This window comes from Uloborus diversus, chromosome 9 (genome assembly GCF_026930045.1).
Source record: "Uloborus diversus isolate 005 chromosome 9, Udiv.v.3.1, whole genome shotgun sequence".
NCBI lineage: Eukaryota > Metazoa > Arthropoda > Arachnida > Araneae > Uloboridae > Uloborus > Uloborus diversus.
Window position 1 is genome coordinate 63,811,418 of NC_072739.1, and position 20,358 is coordinate 63,831,775.

Sequence of the window (20,358 nt, forward strand, 5' to 3'; positions counted from 1 at the left end):
ACCAACCAAATACAAATCCTTTGTGATGCTGGTTTTCCAAAAGATCACCCAAGTCCATGCTCTTCCTCCTTCTCTAGGGACAGTGAAACCGGATTTTCCCCTAGACTAACCAGATGGTTTCTTTTCAAATGTTCTTAAGAGTTTATTTGAAGTCAGCGGGGGGGGGGGGGGGGGGGGGAGGACAATGGTCACCCAGTTTAAAATGATTTTCAAGGTGGTGTCAGATTAGCTTCAACAATGATGCCTCTAGACATTGCCTTAAGAGATTACGCCCTTGGTGCCACATCCATATGTGACCCCTGAAGCTGACCTATGTGGCTCATTGCTATGTTCAGTGTTACGAATCAAAAAATATGCTTAGGGACCATCCAAAACAATCGATCATCTTCACTCAGTTTTAAGAATAAGTTGCAAATTTAGAACTAAATAGTTTGAAAGATGTTACTAAGAAACAAAGGCAAGTTTTGTTTCTTTTTCCTGTTACTTGTGTAAACAATAAAAAATGCTAAATACGAAACCATAATCGTAAAAAGCTTTATTTTGGAAATACTGAAAGGAATAAAATGATTTTATAATTTATGTGAAAAGATACAAGTATGTTGTACAGTTGATGATTTCTGAATCAATAAATTAAGTATTTATACTGTTATAGTAGATTTAACATCTTTGTTCACAACATAAAAGCGATGTTTTTTGCCAAAACATCCCCAGATCACTGCAACATTTTCAATCACAATATTGATAGGGACGGTGCACAGGGCTCCAATCAAGCACATGCAAAACTTCAGCAGTCCAAGGCGGTAGAAGCTGAAGGACTTGATCACTCCAAATATGTACATGTAGATGTTCATGGCTCCAACAAAAGCACAAAGGAAATTTATGATCTGCCAACATGGTATTGGACACAGCCCTGCCAAAATGATATTGGATGTGCTGAGTGGTATAGTTGCCCAAGAATATAAAGCGCATGCGAGGAACACTTTATTCCGGAAAGGTATAGCAGCACTGTGGACCACCAAGAAAATTCCTTGCAGCCATCTCTTTCTCTGTTGAAGGAAATCCCACAATGTGAAAGGGCTCTTTTCCCACATCTCTCCTTCAATGAAATTGAAGGTGTATCCTTCTTTGTAAGCTACCATGCTGAAATAGCAATCTTCCGCAACGGAACCATCGAGACCGTGATCGAACGAGACTTTCCTCTCAGCCCCAGCCTGAGTGACGACGTAAGAGCCTTTCCAACTGAACAGTGGCCTATGGAAGATTTGAAACTGAAATCTCAACTTCCCCATGTCATCAGCCACACGAAAGCTGTCTGCAAGGGTTGTCATCCAATTCACGACCTTCTCGTTAGCATAAGTAATCATTCCTTGACCAAACTGATACTTCCCATCCAGAACGAAGTTGATAATGCCTTTTAAAGAATTTTCGGTGATGATGGTCTCCTCATCAAGATGGACAATCCAATCATAATCACTCAAAACATTCACATCATCCTCTAAACAATACTGTAGAGCTCTGGCCTTGAAAAGGGCTCCAGTTTTTGTTCTGAAAAAAGCCAATGTCATTACATATAAATTATGTTCATAAAATTATAAGACATTAGTAACCATGATTTCATAAAAATAATATGCAAGTAGATATACTTCAGACATTAAATAGGAAATAATGAACAGAAACATATCAAACAATATTAGAGCCAAGAGATCTCTTCAGAATTTTTGTTTTAAACTGTTCACAGTGGGGGAAAAATCATGTATAAAAAAAGAGGCAAATTGATAAAATGCGCTTTTTTAGAAATTGGTTCAAAAAAAAAAAAAAAAAAAAAAAAAAAAAAAAAAAATGTTATATAACTTCCCAAATAGTTTAACAAATTTTACTGAATTTTTTCCACTATAACTTTTAAAGCACAGTATTTAATTTATGAAATAACAATGTTATTTCGTGAAACTATTGCAACTTTTATTTGTGTAAAGTATTTCCTTTCTTTTAAATTTAATATCATTTTTATTTTATGGATTCAAAATCTGCCAAATCCTAAAACCAGCACAACATCCGGTTTCATGCGGATGTCTGGCATTCAAATATACTGCCGTGGGCAAGTAAACAGCAGTATCTGCAGAAATGAGTTTGAGAAAGTTGAAGAAACACGTTTTGGATTAAATACTCACATGCGGGAAATGTTGGAATTCTTTTTCATGCTTTCTTTTCAGCAGAAACCAAATAAGCAAGCTTGTAAAATGAAGATAAAGTACAACAGATAACAAAAATGCAAGAAAATGAAAAACGTGCAGTTACTGCACTTTACCTGCCCACGGCAGTATACATGCGAAGCGGATGCTGAAAATGAAATAAAATGCAGAAACAACAAAAGTTACGATGAGTCACCAAAGCAGAATAGTTGACAATGTTCGCAATGTGAAATCCATTGACCAAAATTGTTCTGCAAATACTTAAAGCATTGTATACACAAGCAATCAATGTGACCTTTTCCACAAACCAAGAGCCCTAAACCAAAATCGTTCCACACAGGAGTTGTTTTTTTTTCAGTTGTCAACTTCACTGTTGCTATGCATTTCTGTGGAACCTAAACAGATTGAGATTCTCCAAAAATATTTTATATGCTTTCTCAAATGCATGCATAAAAAGAGCAAAGATACAAAATTTTATAAAAATCTGAACCTAGGAATCAAACCATGTATTTTTCGTTAATTTTACATGGCATGAAGGAGCCATCAAAATAAAGTTAATAAATAAACAAATTACTAAAATAATAAATAAACTGAGTCCAGTTAGGGTAGCATATAATAAAACACATTAAAACTTTCAAAATAATGGAAATATTTTCAGGATACAATTTTTGGCGATGGATTTGTTTCAATGTTGGCATGTTTCCAAAACATACATTTATGATGGAAATTGCAGCGGCAAAGATTGACTGGGAAAAATAAGGAAAACGGGAACCAAAAAGCACTAGAAAAATTAGAATCATTTTAGATATCGAATATTAAATTTTTGCACAAAATCTGCAGCACTGCTGATTTTCTACAAATATCATTCAACTCAAGATAGAATTTTGCACAAATTCTGCAGATTTCTTTAATCTTAAAGTAAATCTAAAGTTCCTGCAGATGATTTATCAAGTTCAACATTTTTCGAGCTTTCCGCCGAATTATTGTAATGTCCGAGAATTTTAGATTTTCTTCTAATTTAACGAAATCTGAAGAATTTGTGCAAAATTCTATCTTGAGTTGGAAATTATTAGCAAAAATTCAGCAGAAATTTGTAGAATTAATGCAGAAATTTTATCTGAGTTTTCCTCTGACATTTGAACAGAATTGTTCCGCAGCTCAGGCATCTGTTCTGCAACGTACGTCGCAAATTATGTAGTATTCTGCTTTGGGGTGGTGAGTAGATGCATGAAAGATGCCTCTCAGTTAAAACTACATTGAGACTAATTAAAATACGAACACTGACAATGCTTTATGCAACAGTGAACTCGTTGCAGTCTTCAGCACATTATTAATTAACAATAATAAAAAGATATGTCCAAGCTGAAAAGAAAACAAGGTTTAGCTGTAGAATTCACGACACCCCTCAGTTAAATTTTATATGAGTTCTGTTCTGATCAACTCCATTATAGTTAAAGTAGTACAGCAACAAATATCAAAGGAACCTTTCAAAAGGTATCAATCAAATATGAAAGGGACCTTTGTTAAATGCCCTGTAAATATTTGGATTTTTTATTCTCATTGATAAACAGTAGATGCTGCTTAATGTGATAACCTTGAGCTAAGTATAGTTTGGTACCAATAACCGATTGATAACAAACACCAAAAAGAAGCCAGGACACCCAAAATGATTAATTTTTTTCAATTAAAAAGCATTTATTCAGGGTTCATACACTTTTGGTTAAAAAAAGTTCCCTGACTTTTCCAGGTTTTCCAGGTTGTTTTTCAGAAAATTCCAGGTTACTCGCTTCATTAAAAATTTAAGTTTAAATAGTAATATTTTCAAAATAATTAAAATTGTTTAAAGTAGCAATGCAGAAGAACTGAAACTTCTCCCCTTAGATTAAAAAAAAAAAAAAAAAAAAACTTGGATTTTTTTTTTCCTTTGTTTTCTCTGTCAAAATTTTAAGTTGTTTTTTAAACATTTTGTTCAAAACTCTTTTAATTTGTTTACTATTTGTTGAAAACAGAGTACTTTCAACTTATTTTAGCGTTTTTTTTTTTTTTTTTTGATGTCACGCGTAATATTATAGCGTTTTGCTGTAGTCCTGCAGCAACCTTTTAGCATCCACTTATTGTTTACAATACTTTTTATTTTCTTATAAGTAGGTTACACAAAACATATTGAGCAAAATGCAAAGCTAAATTTTAATATAAATATGGTTAACTTGTTGCATCAATTGGCATACCATGTAATGCATAGTAACAAAAATCAAAATCCGCCGATCATAGGCCAATGCCAATAATCTTTTTTTTTTTTTCACATATTAAAGGACGCTTACATTAAAATTTCAAATTTTCTTTTCCAGAAAGTATTAGTTAATTTTCAAAAATTCACAACTTTTTGCACATTTTAATGTTATTTTCAATGTTACTCATTGATATAAACATCCAATTCTGTTTCTGGAAGTTTAAGTCTACTTCCATTGTGCAAACGATCAAATATGGCGACAAAGTGAAAAATTTAAAATAATAAGTAGATTTTTGGATTTGTAGTATAAAAGTAGTAATAAATAATTAATAATCCTTAAAAGGATACAATAAAAGCAAAATAGTCAGTATTTAGCACATAAGAGTATAAATCAATTAAAACAAAAAAATGTCATGAAGATTAAATTTTGCATTTTTCCAGAAAATAATTACAAATTATCCGAAAAAAAGGCACAATTTGTGTTGTTTTCAATAGTTTGCATTGCAATTAACATCCAATGCCGTTTTCGGGAACTTAGGAACTTAAAAAGTCTTGTGTACTTCCATCTTGGGAATGACCAAATATGGCGGCTATGCCCAAAAATAAGAAATAACTTTTTTAATTTGTCGCATGAAGGCAATTAAAAAATAATTAATCTTCATGAAACTACAATTCATTGAAAAGTTTTTATCACATTTGCGTCCGAGGCAGTGAGGATAAGATTAAGTTTTAAGAACAAAATTTTTCATTTCTCAAGAAAATTATTTTAAATAACAATAGAAAATCAATTTGTAGACCATTTTTTGTTATTTTCATCAGTTTTCAATTAAAGAAAACATCCAATTCTGCTTTGTTTTTAGAAACTTAGGCATTTTAGGATCGTATCTACATCTATCTTGTGAATGACCAAAGATGGCGACTACATTTCACACGTAGCTGAAATGATTTTCCGATCAAAAAAAAAAACTATTTTCCCCGATCGACTTTCCCATCTACAGGTTGTGCTTCCGAAGCAGTAAATTGTCTTCTCTCCTTTTGAGTTTGTGCATAATTGCTGTTCACCTGATTTTTTTCCCTTGGGAACTACTGAGAGCCAAAAATGGCGGCTGCTGAAGATTTTTTGGGTCGCCACTTTTTTCATTGCTTTAAAATTGTTACAATTTTTTTTAAATACATCGATAAAAATGAAGATTAGATCTCATAAAACCAAATTCCCTGAGAAAAAATTGGGAAAAGAAAAATTTTGGGGACACATTTGGAAAATTTCCTGACATTTTTGACTATGTCATTTTCCATGATAATTCCAAGTTTTCCCGGAGCGTACGAACCCTGAACCGAATAGAATGTTGTGGCAACCCATCTAAAACTTAAGGCAGTAGAAAGAAATGCGTTCCCCTCACTGACTCCATGGAAGAAAATTTTCGCTCTTTTAGCGCATTTTTCGTTGTGAAAAAAAAAAAAAAAAAACGTTCATTTCTCGATCGCAGTTTTTAAGTGCCAGCGTCGGTTTAGATAAAAATTTACAATTTTTTTCGTGAAATCACAATAAAAACGAAGACTAGATCTCATGTTACTTAATTCCTTGGGGAAAAAAATGGAAAAAAAAAATTTTGGAGGACAAAATTTGAAAACTCCCTGACTTTTCCCTGACATTTTTGACAGTGTTATTTTCCCTGACAATTCCCGGTTTTCCCGGAATTCCCGGAGCGTACGAACCCTGTTATTTTTACAACTGCACTTAAAAATTACAATGACTCAACTAAACTCAGTTTTAAATTATAAATTAGCGGAATGGAACAGCTCTTTTTCTCCATTGATTAAACCATTTGTGCGATGCTACTGAGTTCTTTAGGCTTATTTTAAGAGAAAGATCTTCTGCTTTTTGCCGCATTAACGAACCCTTTAATCGCGCACCCTTTCCCCCGACATTCGTAAACTAGTTTCAAAGCAGATTCAACTCCACCATCTGTACCAACATGGTTACGCTTGTGGTAAAAATTTTCATTTAACTTTGCTTTTAATCTCGTCACGATTTTTTAGTAACTTACAAAGTAATGGCTGAGCTATCTTTAGTTGTTCTACAGCATTTCTTTGACTCATCATGATTAAATTGTCAAAGCATTCTAAAATGTCAGTTTTCCCCTTGGCAGTTATATAATTGTGCTCTTTCCCAGGGCCTGAAATTTTTAGTGTAACTGAAAGAACATGCACACTTGTAAGATAAATAAATACCTTTGTGCTGAACAATAAAGTAAAACAAAACAACGCTCGAAGAAGCACAAATTAGGAAATTACACCAAATTTGCGAATTTGTGCTTCTTCGAACGTTGTTTTGTCTTACTTTAATGCACACTTGTGTAGAAAAACCTGGAGCCGATTCAGACCCAAATCAGGTCCGCTTTGCAGTCCCTTCTAAAAATTCTATGTTGTAAAAGTAGCCATTCTACAAAATTTCATGCCTTAAAATGACCTTTCACAACATTTCACTTGTAAAAACATTTCTTTCTCAATTAATTCAAAAAAAAAAAAAAAAAAAAAAAGAAAAAAAGTTCAGCTTCTAAGTCATTCTCAGTCCCTTAGGCCATAGAGATTTCAGAATAGATTTGTGAGCTAAACATGCTGTATGCAATATGACGGGATTTTTTTCACAAAAAATATATTTCAGAAAAATGCCTAAAAAATATTCTTTTTTTCTTCACAAAAAGAAAAAAAAGTTTCTTTCACAAAATATGCACCTAAAAATAAAAACCCAGCAAGTTATATGAGTACATTCACCAGATACCTGTTGAATACTTAATAAAAATTAATTTTTTAATTCCAGTCTTTTCCATGTGTATTTTTTGAGACTTAAAAAAGCATTTTATAACACTTATAAATTACCTGTAAGTAGATGGTACAACAATCTCCCGAATCCTAGGATGCCTAGGAAGACACAAAGGTTTATCGGTGACAACTTCAAACAAAAAATTCTCCAGGCCAACATCTAGACAGGTGTTCATGTTGCGGTTCACATTATTCTTCACCAGTTCCGGGAAATCGCCTCTCGTGACGACTCTGATGCAGATAAACGGGGCTAAAAGTGGGGACCCTTTCAACTGTACCTTATCAGGAAAAGCATTAAAACAAAGCAAGCCTAAACAATTACAGATGCACTGTGGGAGGGCAAGGAAAGTCAAAAATCTCAATAAATATAACAGAATAGCAGGAATATAACCATATTTCTCAAATGGGTCGATGTATTCAGTATCACAGGACCAGAGACATATGCCACCAGCAAAAATCTCAAACACAAACAGAAGAGTTAAGAATAACATGCAATGCAGGATGTGCTTTGCATTGCTACTAAGTATAATTGTAGTGCTGATGGCATCACCTGGAAAGAAAGAAGGGCCAAGTTAATATAATTTTGACAAGTTAAGCATAATATTTAGGTTCAACTATCAATTTGGGAATCTTAGCAGGAGCTTTTTTGGGGCTGCAAAGCGATGTAAGCAGGGTTTGCCAATATATATATCCGATATTTAATTTTGAAAATATCATGATATTTTCAATATTTATTTTTTCAACTACGGTATGTTCAATTCAACAATTACAGTCGAGCCTCCATATATCGAACTTCCACATATCGAAATTTTCTATATATCGAAATCTCAGCAAATTTCTATGTTCATTACATAGAAAAATTGTTTCTATATATCGAATTTTTTTTCAAGACATTCGTAGATTTTTTTTGCCTCTTTAGACTGTTTGTCTCATGAAAAATAAAGGTTAGGGGAGAAAATTATGTTCACTAAAGGTTGCTACGAAACTCATAAGGAATATGGGGTTGAAGGGTGTGTAGATAGGTCGTTCTAGAATTCTTAAATTCCCTCAAGTTTATTTCAAATATCTTAGTTGTAACCAGTAACATTGTAAAATCAGTTTCAAGTCATCCCTTTTGTCTGTTGATTATTGTTCCTAGTCGTTTTAGCTGCAGTAAAAATCATTCAAGTTGAGTAGATTAATTTTTTACTTTTCTCTCAATTTGTCAAAACAAGAATCCCTTAATGTTGTGGATCAAGTTGAATTGACAAAGAATGAAGATGTATGAAGGAGCAAAAAAGTAATTTCTGTTATTTTTAAATTAATTTTCAATTAATCCGATGCTCGTATAAATTAGAAATTAGGTTTCATACACGAAAATTAGCTTTAATTTTAATGTTTTAGGAGAATTTTAAGATAAAATAAGATTGTTTCTATATATCGAATTTTTTTCCGGCAATTTTCTACTTCGATATATGGAGGTCCGAATGTATATTATCATAGTAACATTGTTCATTTATTAATGAAAATAACCAAAAGTTACTTGCTATATTTTTATGATGCATTAATAGATGTATTAAGACATCATTAATACAGCAAAGTAACATAATATTTCTTTTCATTTTATATTCCTATTTCAAGGCTACAATTGAGTCGTGTCATCAGTGCAAAAAGCTCACTATTTGTACCTGAGGATTATGTTTAGAGACGTTAAAAGTATTTACAACAGTTTAAACCAGGGTCATCCTGTTTTTTCCATCCTGGGGAAAAAAAAAACACTCCATACAAAATATTATTTCATCTACTTGTTTCAACAGCTAAAAAATTCTTGAATAAAAATGTCAAAGCTATTTATAAAACAGCTGAATATTAACATTCAGATTTTAACGCATTTAATATAATAATAATAAAAATGTACATTTGTTTCGGAAGGCAGTTACAAAAATTCATAACTTACAGTAAAATAAGTAAGAAAGTAATCTAAAATTTCCTTTCAACTGCAATAACAGAGCCTCTAATGAGATGCTATCCAAAAGATGCAATAAAGCAAATATTTTTTTGCACATTAAAGGTACATTTCATCTACGTTGTACGCGAAGTAGAGTACAGATTATTTGCCGCACAGAGATTATCATTGTTTTGAAAGCATGAAAATCTCAATGTTTATGACAACAGGAAAGAATTCATTCACTAATCAGAAATGAGTCACAAAAATACGCAAATGAAACTACTCACTCTTACACAAACGTAACAGCATGGCTTAAGTAAGATGAAATAAGAAGTTAGAGATTAGAGGATTTGATTTTTAATTTACTTAAATTCCCAAACATTTTTTGGCAAACTATTGTTTTTCAAAAACATTTCTAGTTTGTTTACCGGAGTGCGACCAGCGCACGCCCCTTATCGAAAAAAATATAGTAAAAGCAAAAGATAAAAATGATTGGAGGAAGAAGAAGTGTAAGTTTGCAATCTTGATCGAGTCTAGTTGAGTTGCTCCCAATAAAATATTGATGTAGAATTTTAAATAACAACAATAATAAAGCCTTTATAAAGTTTTAAATTCATTAACAATCCTCCATTAATTAATTAATTAATTTATTATCAATTATGGAGATTGTTTTTTGTAATCTGTGTTAACTGTCAGAAATGGAACTTATTTGTCCATATTAGTACTACAACTTCTTCTTGTTTTAAATTCGTCAACAACAAAAAAGGTAAAATGGATTATAATCTTTGACTGCTTCTACGAAGCGCTAAACTTTTTCTCAATATAATTCAGTCATGGTAAATGAATCAAAGGCTTAAGGCTTTTATTGTTTCTTTATTAAAATACCCAATGGAATTGTGAGCAAAGATTCTTCATCAAGATGTTTGTAAATTCGAAATCTGATGCTGAGAGCAATAAACTATTAAATCATGCTGCTCTTGAAGCAATAAATTCTGCTGTCTATATGGAAGACTATATGGACTTTGTTGAAAATATCCCAGATGACATCCAGAGGAATATTACCCAGCTGAGACAAATTGATTTAGAGTACCAAGGTAATATTTGCCATACATTGTTTTAAATTAATAAATTATTATTTAGATCTAAATTCATATGAAGTTTTTCGTATTATTTTCTTTTATGAAATCCTTTGTTCGAAGGATGCAATGCAATTTTGTTGAATAGTTTAATTTGTTCAAATTGAAGGTAATGGATTAAATTATCGATTTTGTTTTTAATTCACAGGGAATTATATTCTGTATTAAATTAAATTTTATTTTCATGTTCTGTTTAGGTATTATACGTTAAAACTTTGTAAAGGAGATTTGATATGTACAAGTAATTTATGCTGTATTTGTTTGAACGCTAATTATACACCTTTATATTGCATTATGAAAATCAGTTATATAGAAGTGAGTAGCTTATTTACTGAGTTATATGATGATTTATTTATATAATTTTTCAAAAACTTTTCATTAGACTAGGTTTAACAAAGTTATAAACATCTTGCTATAGGACACTTTTGTGGCAAATACGGTCAGTCAAAATGTGCCCCTAATCTTTTTAAACTATTAAGCTATTATGCAAAATTGAATAAACATTTAACTAGGGCCTTTAACATAGAAAATATTAATGCATTTTCAAAAAATTGCTTCGATTATTATGGCATGATACTAGTTCATTCCAAACAGACTTCTAATTTTGATGGGTCTCTTACCCAGTCCAAAAGTAATTTCTGAAAGATGCAAATAAACAGTTTGATTAAGCAGTTGTTGAAGAATGAAAAAAGTTTCCTATTTATGTGAATTCAAATCATTTGTCTTCTATTGTTTTTTTTCTGATGTCAAAATGTTCTCCATGTAGGGGTACACATGTGGACAATTTTTGCATATTTTAAAATTACATGTTTTTTTAATGTTGTTGCGTCTCCTAATGCTTGAGCATGTACTTTTGAAGAGATTAGGCTTAAAATTATGGTTGGGGTATGGTTGGGGGGGGGGTAAAGAAATTGCAAGTAGAAAGATGGGATTTCAGATTTGGACTTATTGTATTTTTGGGTAAAACAATAAAATGTTGACATCTACTCCAACTTCTGTGGTAAAATGGAGACTCAAATTGCTTGCTTACAATAAGTCCAAATCTGAAATCCCATCTTTCTTCTTGCTGCAATAAAATCAAATTAACACTCAGCAGAATGCTTAAAAAGAGTTTTGGTTTCAATTAATTCTTGGATTCAGTAAGATCTAAGCTTACATCCAGCTTGACGAGCCTTTAGAGGGAATTCTTGCCTTGGAAATAAAACAAAGGCAACCGATAACTTAGCCAGTCAATTTGAGTTCCTTGTAATGGTTAGATTAACGGTTATGATTATTCACAAACATAAGCTGTAAAAGGGTAGTAGTAGACCAACAGTTACCTGTATTCAATGTGGCTAATTTAGGCCCAATAATTAAGTTCAATATGATAATTACATGTACATCCTTGCTGCACTTATTGTAAAAACTTGAGTTACCTGCGTCTTTGAGCTTTTTAAAAAAATAAAATTAAAGCTATAGTTTAGACTTTTAAAAATTGTAAGATATCCTGTCATAATGAAGCTATATTGTGATTGCTGTTAGTATTAAACTCAAAATTGTTTTTCAGTGAAAAAGGTATTTCTTGAAAGAACAAAACATGTGTATGAAATATTTCTTGCAATTTTTGAATCTTATCATTGTTCTCTCACCGTCAAAATGCACCGATTGAATTGTGTTTGGACATATAGGGAAATGACAGTTAAAAATCTATTTTACATTCCTGTGCGGCACAATTGAAATGTTTATCTTTGTGTTAAAAACATAAAATATAAAATGAAGTGCTCAAATGCTTATCTATTTTTCCAAAAATGCAGATGATGAAGAAAAAAAATTTGAAGATTTAACACGACATAATTTTGCAAATAATAAATTCGAACCATTTCTTTTTATCTAATAAAATTAACTGAAAGATTACTATTTATACCAACTACCGCATTATGATTGAAAAGTAATTTTGAAAGCCAATGGGTCTTTTTTAATCATAATAAACACAGGATTACGGAAGATTTTACCTTATGTGCAGAATGGCAAATCAAGATAGGATGGGGCAAGCTTTTGCAAGATGCAGACAAATTTGCAAATATAGGAAAATTCTATTACAACAGAATTCAAGGGACCTGAAATATTGATCGTTGTAACAGGAATTTCATTGTAATGGAATTCAAGTAATGTGCTGGCAATGAAATCAAGACTGAAAATGTATTTCGTTGAAACAGGTATTTGGTTGTATTAGTTTTCGTAGTAAGGAGATTTCACTTGTAGCAATAAAATTTCAGACAGGTAGTTTGGAGTTACAAGGAACCTCATTTTTGATGCAAAGAATGAACTTTAAATATTTTTAACCCGACTGACAGTTAATATTAAAAGTAATGATTTATTGATTTGTCAACCTACTAATGAGTAATATTTCAAGTGTAAAGCAATGTATGCAGTGGACAAGTTCAAAAAGAGTGGGAATAATAATAAAAAATAAAATTTAGTGTAACATTTATTACCATTTAGTGCCAATATTTATTGCATGTTTCTGTTCAGAAAAACCGTTAAGCAATAAAATTCTCCAAAAAATCCTGTAATATACATTTTTCTGTCAAAATGAAGCCACTAATTAATAAATTAGCAATACATTTTATGTTAGAAAAAAATTGCAAAGAATCAGTTGTCACATTTAGTGAAAGAAAAAATAAACCTAATGCAAGAAAATAGAAAAACGTTGGAAAAACAACAAAAAAGCAAAACATGGTCAAAATAAAACAAGAAATGGAAACGTAAAGACAGATAAAAAGTAATTTAGAAAAACATAGCAATAAACACAAAGACAAAAAGCCATAGGAATTCAAAGAAGAGGGTGAAAAAAGACACCAATTAAATGAATGGATGCCAAACTGCAGAAAAATTCAAAATGGCTTTAAGATCGTTAACTAGATTAGAACAATTCTTCAGATTGCTTTTACTGGATATCTTTACATCCAAATGCTTGCAACTTTGAATTGAAAAAGGGATTCCTGGGAACCTTGAAACACGTGTAGTCAGTAAAGTGTTTATTTTTGCTAAACAATGTTGGATATTTCCTGTTATTTCTCAGCACAAAGGTATTGATTTATTTCTCAAAACTTAGTGCATTGAATTCTGTTGAATTTTTTGTGTAAAATTTTGTTGAATGTTTAGTTCAAACTGAAGAAATTTCATTCTAAATTTATTGTTTGCATTTTGTTGACATTTTAGAAATTTTACAAGATTTGGACAACTATAAGAACACTTTAAAAAAAGACCTGGATGATGCTACTCGCAGGAGAACCCTATTTCAGATTCAAAGAGCACTGATAAAGACTCAAGATCTGGGTGATAAAAAGTTGCAAATCGCCCAAGCTATACAAGATATTGTTGACAGCAAGTCTCGCCAACTGGAATCAGACAGGATGAAATTAGGTTAGTGTTTTGTATTTGAGCCATTCCACCGTTAGTTTAAATTTCACCAACATTTTATCATATCTCTTAATATTCTAATTGAACAAGAGTATGCACCTTTTTTAATCTTTGCATTTGATACCAAGATATTCCAGACACAGTTATATTTTGGTTCAATAATTTTGTTATTTAAATTTTAATTTATTTGCATGTGTCACACGTGGGATGTCCAGGGGTGTTTGCAATCTGAAATTTCCTAAAATTCCAGTTTTGAGTTCCGTTTCCGAAAATTTTGGGCTGACAACACCTTCTAAAACTGAAAAATTATTAAAAAAAAAACTTTTAGAATAGTTTTTTCCAATAATTTAAGTGATTTTTGTATGCATATTTGTAGAGTTTTTACGAAAAGGGGGAAGGATCGAACTTTCTCTGTTTCTGAAAATTTCACTCAGAAAATTTTACTTGAGTCCACTATTATCCCTGGAGACATCCAAAGTCAACCTCTTGTAACTTGATGTATGAGTTAGTTAATAATTTTTGCTCTATTAAAATAGCATTGGTAAAATAAGTTGTAGATTGTGAAAGCAAAGGTTCCAATGTAAAGGAAACATATCTCATTTGTTGAAAAATAATAGCTTTAAACCTTTGAAATAAATTATGTATTTTGCCATTCCACGAAAAAGTAGTCACTTTGTCCCACATGTGATGCCTCATATATTTCATTAAAAAGTAATAATTTTTGAAGGAAATGATGCAATCTTTTGCTTAAAGAATCACACATAGGTTTGTAATTTGTTGAGCAAAAAAATTTTGTTCATTACCCCTTACAATTAGTTTATCTTGAAATGTTTTACGTCAAGAAATGGAATGTACAGAATAATTTGGAGTTGAAGATACATGGATGGATAGTTAAATTCAAAAGGTACATGACAAGTATTCCCATTTAGTTTTGAACATACTTCTATTTGCATTTGTGCAAACATCAATTTTAAAAAGTTTTATATATCATTGTTCACTATACATACATAGGAGCTTTGATTATCCAAGGTTTCTGATAACTAGTCAGGAAAAATGGGGCTTATAAGTAAGGGGGCAAAAAGAAAAAAAAAAAGACATTTAAAAGACATAGGACTTTTAGTGGCAGCAAAAAAAGAAAAAAAAGTACAAAATTTTGTTAGGGCTTGTTTTGAGCATATAGAAGCAAATAAATGGAAATTAATGCAAATCTAATAACTTTACTCACGTTTTTCTTAAGATTTTGATGAATTTTGTACACAATAATTTTCTCCATAGAAACACTTAGACATGAATTAGCTTTTCATAATTTACCCCGAAGCACAGTCAAACCTCGTTATTATGAATTTGATGGGGACGCCAAAATATTTCGCGTTAACAAAATTTCGCCTTATTCCCATTTCGCGTTAACCAATTTCGACGTTTCCTGGATTTTGTGTAAGCTGACAAGTTGTTTTGCTCTTGTGTCTCAGAAAATATAGAAACCAAAGTACCTTTGTACACAAATGTGCATCCAAGCATTAAAATTTATAGTTTAAGTTTCAAAAGTATATTTGTAAACAAAACAAATATACTTTTCAATCTGAAGATTGATTCATTACTGAATGTTTTTTTCAAAAAAGATCTGGTTTGGAAACATAAAGAACTAAACTATGTGGCTTTACTTCAAAGAACCAAAATACTGTCAAGTTATGTAGATGATTAAAGGCACTGTTGGCACTAAAAGGTAACTTTTGAAGCAAATTTATTGAAACTTAGTGATGACTCATTCAACCTTTGTCCCATTCAATATCATTCTGCCTGTTTTTAAAAAAATATATCAGACATTTAAGCATCATCATATTCGTTTCACTGCATTTTTACTTTACTTAAATTTATATAATGAAGACAAATAAGAAAAGTTTAGTTTTTTAAGTGTGCACTTATATTTTTTCCTATTACAAGTAAGTGCTTCCATGAGGCTGTGGCATTCATGTAGACGTTTTGCTAATGCTCATTTCCAAATATTACCAAGTTTGAGATTAAATAGTGCTATTCTCTTCGTGTGACGAGGTCATGAAAATTTTCATTGAAGTCATGAAAAAGTCTTGGAAAAGTCATGGAATTTTTTCATCAAAATATGAACCCTGATTATAGGTTACATGTACTGAAACAAAATTTACCAAGTAAATTCAAAAGTAGGGTTGATTGGGGAAGTACACTGGGGTAAGTGGGTCAACCCCCAAAACTGAAATATGCATTTGGTTTTTATACTTTTTTACAATGAACATATCAAGGTTTATCACAATGATTAGTTTTGCATATATTAGGGTTATGTGGAATTTTTTTTTCTAGGTCAGAGAACTTAGTCAAAAAAAAAAAAAAAAAAAAATCTTAAAAAATATTTTTTGGCGAGCTTAAGCAGCATATTTCAAAGAAGTGTTTCCCGGTTAGCATTTATTTTTTTATAATCATTAAACATTCATGTACAGTTTAACTTAAAGTGCGTACTGCAATCAGAATTTTTGAGTAAAATATTATTAAAAACTTTTAGAGGAGAGGCCCCACTTACCCGGTAAAATTTCGCTATAAGAGGTCCCCATACTATGGGGTAAGTGGTTCCCCCCATAACAGTAATTATTTGAAAATCAAAAGCAATTCTGATGAAACATTTGTATTAGTGAAATACAAGACAACTATGATGATTTAGTAGAATAGTTCAGCTACAAAAGCTGGTGATTAGTTATTTGTGAAACTTACCTGAAAGAAAACCATCAAGATTTATATAGGTTGAATGTTGATAATGATTCTTCCTTAGCCAACTTTACACAGACGCAGTCATTTAGTGTTTCCAATTTTTTTTCCACTTATACTTTTGCCAAATTTTCCAAAATTGATCTTAATCAACTGTATTACGTTCATTCAACACACTTTTTCTCAAAAGGGGTCCTACTTACCCCTATCGGCCCTAAATGTATATACAGTAAATTCACTAAGTTGTTTTTTATGCATTTTTCACTTTAACTTTGAAATCAAAGGCCAAAAAAGAAAAAACACAGTTGAAAACATGTTGTTTAAAGGAATGTAACAGTGTCGGACGCAAAAAATTTTTTACGTGAAATTTTTTTTAGGTGCGACACCTAGATTTCAGTAAAAAATATTCACTTGTTACAAAATGAAAATAGGTTACATCAAAGAGATTGAAATTCTTACTTTGTACCCAAAAATACATGCATGTATCTTTAAAATTATTGGCTTAGCATAATTTATTGCACATTTTCGTGTCGGACGTAAAACACTTAATGTACTCCAGAGGAATTCTTTTATAAATCAAAATGAATTACATTTTAAAACATTTTTGCTACATCACCAGCAACACATTGTATCTTTAAATGGTTATTCATCTCAATTCATAATATTAGTATGTATTTTTTGGAAAAAACAGAATTTCTTCGAGAGTCACCAAATATGGTGTGAAAATACTCAAGATGTTGACCTTAGCTTAACCTCCTGTAACTTATTTATAACTGAAGTGATTAAATTTTAGACAGGCATTCCAAAATATACAACTCTTTACCTTTAAAATGACACCTCATTTGTTTAGAAATTTTAATTTTGAAAATTTGATCATCTGGTTGACCTCATCATGGAATTGCCTGTAATTCAAAACAGTCAATGTCTATTCAGACCATTTCTCTACAACTGTGCATTTTCAAACATCTGATTTTTCCGTGATCGCAAGGCTGGATTTTTACTGCAGTGTTGGCAGGCAAAAAAACAATTCATCGCTTTTAGACCTTAAACCTCTACATGGTTCAAACAGGTGTCCAGAATTACATTTTTTTTCACAATAAAATTTTAAGTCTGGTTTAGTCAGCCACTTGGTGAAGACTTCACTGTTCATTCAAGCTTTTTTACTGTAAGCAGTCTACAGCTACAATTTGTGTTTTCTTGACACAACGTGGTTTTTCCAATTTTCCTCCGCAAGGAGAGGAATTTTCTTGCTGTCATCCATGTTGCTTGCATTAGAGTGCAGATCTTTCGTCTTTCGAAAGTAATTTCATGTAAAAGTATGGGGATTTTCTTTTTTTCTTTTCCCTTTTTTCTTCAAGACCATAAAATTTTCTTCGTCTTATGCAGGCTTTCATCTAAATTCTTTTGGTGTTAAGCGATTGATTTAACACTAATTTGTAGCTTTATCTGATGGGAAATGGCATTTATTTTGGGCTAAGCGAGTCTGTGTTGACTGTATTTTGAGGTGTCACAAACACTTGGTAATAATTTTAAAACAAAAATGGCTTGTTTAAGTAAATCAATTTATTTTCCTATATCTAAACAATGAATACATAAAGTAAAAGTTATTGCTTGTGCTAAATGCTTCATAAACAGATATACGATGTAAAACAAATAATTATGTTCTGAAAATTTTGACTTTTCTGCTTTTTTTAAATTTAATTTCTAGTTTTGGTTCTTAAATTAGAAAATAAAATAAATAAATTAACCATGAAAAGTGGTCCCAAATCGCCGCGACTGCTGATACCTGAGCCAATAACGGAGTCTAATTTTTTGTGTGTATGAGCCTTTAAAATGAACCCCTCCCCTTTTTTTTTTTCAAAAAAACTTGGATAAAAGTTTCTAAAAACGTTCCTCAAATTCCATGACGTCTAGATTGATAAAATTGATTGAGAAGAAGAGGGAAATCAATGATATTAGTGTGTTTTAGGGGGAAATATCCATTGCACTTGTAGTTTTGTCCAGTTTTTACAATGAGATTTAAAAAATTAATTGTAGCTAAACCTTGAAACTTTCTATTTTTAAATGTTCTGCATTCCACAATGATTTCTTGCAATTAAAAAAAAAAACACAAAATCTTACATGCACTTAGCAGAATTACTTTTAAAAAATAAATGTTTCCTGTGAAATTTTCTGTTTTCCTTACAATTCTGACTTTTTGACCATCAATATATTAAATGATGAACAGCTGATGGGGTTGATTCTGTTATCTGGGGTTGTTTTTGTTTCATGAAGCTTCTTTTCTCTTGTTGTTATCACTGTTTTCTATATAAACATGGAATCATGTCTTTTCAATAATAAGTTTTCGTTTTTTTTCCAATAAAATATTTGATTTTTTTCTGTTTTGCAGACCTAGGTCGCGAAAATGAAACTCAGAATGAAAACAGCAAAAGCGAACAGCCAGAACGCCCCAGTAAAAGGTCTCGTCGCCACAGACATGTGGAGACTTCTCTGCGAGATGACTCCGTCCACGAACGTCACGAAAAAGAAATAGTTGTTCCCAGCACAAGTAAGACAAAGAAAAAGAAGAAGAGAAAAGCAAAAGTTGAGAAAGAACAAGATGCTCCTCCCATCGAGCCCCCCATTGATCCCGACGAGCCTACTTATTGTTTGTGCGATCAGGTGTCTTATGGTGAAATGATTGGCTGTGACAATGAAGACTGCGAGAGAGAATGGTTTCATTTTTCATGTGTCGGGTTGACAACCAAACCCAAGGGGAAATGGTACTGTCCGACCTGTCGTGGAGACAGAAGTAATCAAATGAGACCGAAAGCGGTGTAATAAATAGTACATGACTGTTTGGAAAACAGCTTCAAAATACACATCATGACTTATAGCCGGTAAAAATGACTTTTTGTACAGACAGTTGGATGCCGATTATCCAGACTGGTAAAGCAGTACTGAGAGTCAGATTTGGTTAGTGGAAAATCCTGAAAATTGGAAGACTTGAAAAAATGGCCATGACAATGCTTTTTAAGTTACTATCCTTCGCTCATTTTTTAGGCTTCAGGTTGACCATTATAATTGTGCATATTAAGAATTTCGTGTAAAGAGTTATTTTGTGAATGTGACACTTTTTTTAAATGAAGGATGCATAGTAATTATTACTTGTAAGAAATGCACTGTGCTGTCCATATTTGAAGAGAATGGTCAAAGTGGTTAAAAATGTGGTCCTTGGTCAATCCAGTTGATTGGACATCCCATCCAGATAATGGCATTCTACTATGTTTGTAATATAATGCTGCTGCGACCTATAGCCCAAGTATTTTATTTTGATTTTCTTCTAATTGTAGGTTTACACATTTCTAAGAAGTAGTTTTTTGAGGAAATATTTTTAGTTTTTAACAACCCTTAATTTTTTCCAAATTATTCAAAAACTGCAAATTTTCATTTAGCAAAAAAAAAAAAAAAAAAAAAAAAAAAAAAATTAATATGTAAATGATTTTTTTTGCTAAACACTTGCAAAACCCTCAAATAACTGAAGATCAGTGCATGTTTAGTTCACAGTTAAGAAGAAAATGATGGTTAGCAATATGATGGTTAGCAATATTTGGAAAATATGCTATAGTGAAATCTGGAATTTTTAAACTATTACAACATTTTTGATAAAATCAGGGTTATTAAGATAAAATTGCAACAAAGGCTTGCAAATGTTTTGGGCGAGGAAACCTTTTGTATTGCAGAAAATTTTTTTAACTTTTGTTGCTAAGCAGAGGCCTGCAAATAATTGCTGTTTGTTAGCCATTGCTTACCATCAAAACTGAAAAATTTTATTTATTGGTATCCTTGTAATTTCAAATCATGTGTATAATGTTTTTTTTTTTCAAATTTATGCTTGAATTGCATTGATTTTATCATTTATGTTTTCTTTACAATGGTAAA

The 20,358-nt window shown here is 31.5% G+C and overlaps 2 protein-coding genes across 2 annotated transcripts; one reads left to right on the forward strand and one right to left on the reverse strand.

The window, feature by feature from the left end:
• Positions 1-525: 525 nt before the first annotated feature.
• LOC129229502 (beta-1,4-mannosyltransferase egh-like) lies at positions 526-9,652 on the reverse strand. Its single transcript, XM_054863820.1, has 3 exons — positions 9,457-9,652; positions 7,300-7,792; positions 526-1,545 (listed from the first exon to the last, which is right to left on the reverse strand). Exons 1-3 carry the CDS (start codon positions 9,476-9,478, stop codon positions 639-641), a joined length of 1,422 nt encoding a protein of 473 aa, XP_054719795.1. The 5' UTR covers positions 9,479-9,652; the 3' UTR covers positions 526-638.
• A 282-nt stretch (positions 9,653-9,934) lies between these two features.
• Positions 9,935-19,882, forward strand: LOC129229396 (inhibitor of growth protein 1-like). The gene is made up of 3 exons (XM_054863695.1): positions 9,935-10,263; positions 13,507-13,710; positions 18,827-19,882. The coding sequence occupies exons 1-3, from the start codon at positions 10,089-10,091 to the stop codon at positions 19,255-19,257; spliced, it is 810 nt and encodes a 269-aa protein (XP_054719670.1). The 5' UTR covers positions 9,935-10,088; the 3' UTR covers positions 19,258-19,882.
• Positions 19,883-20,358: the final 476 nt, after the last annotated feature.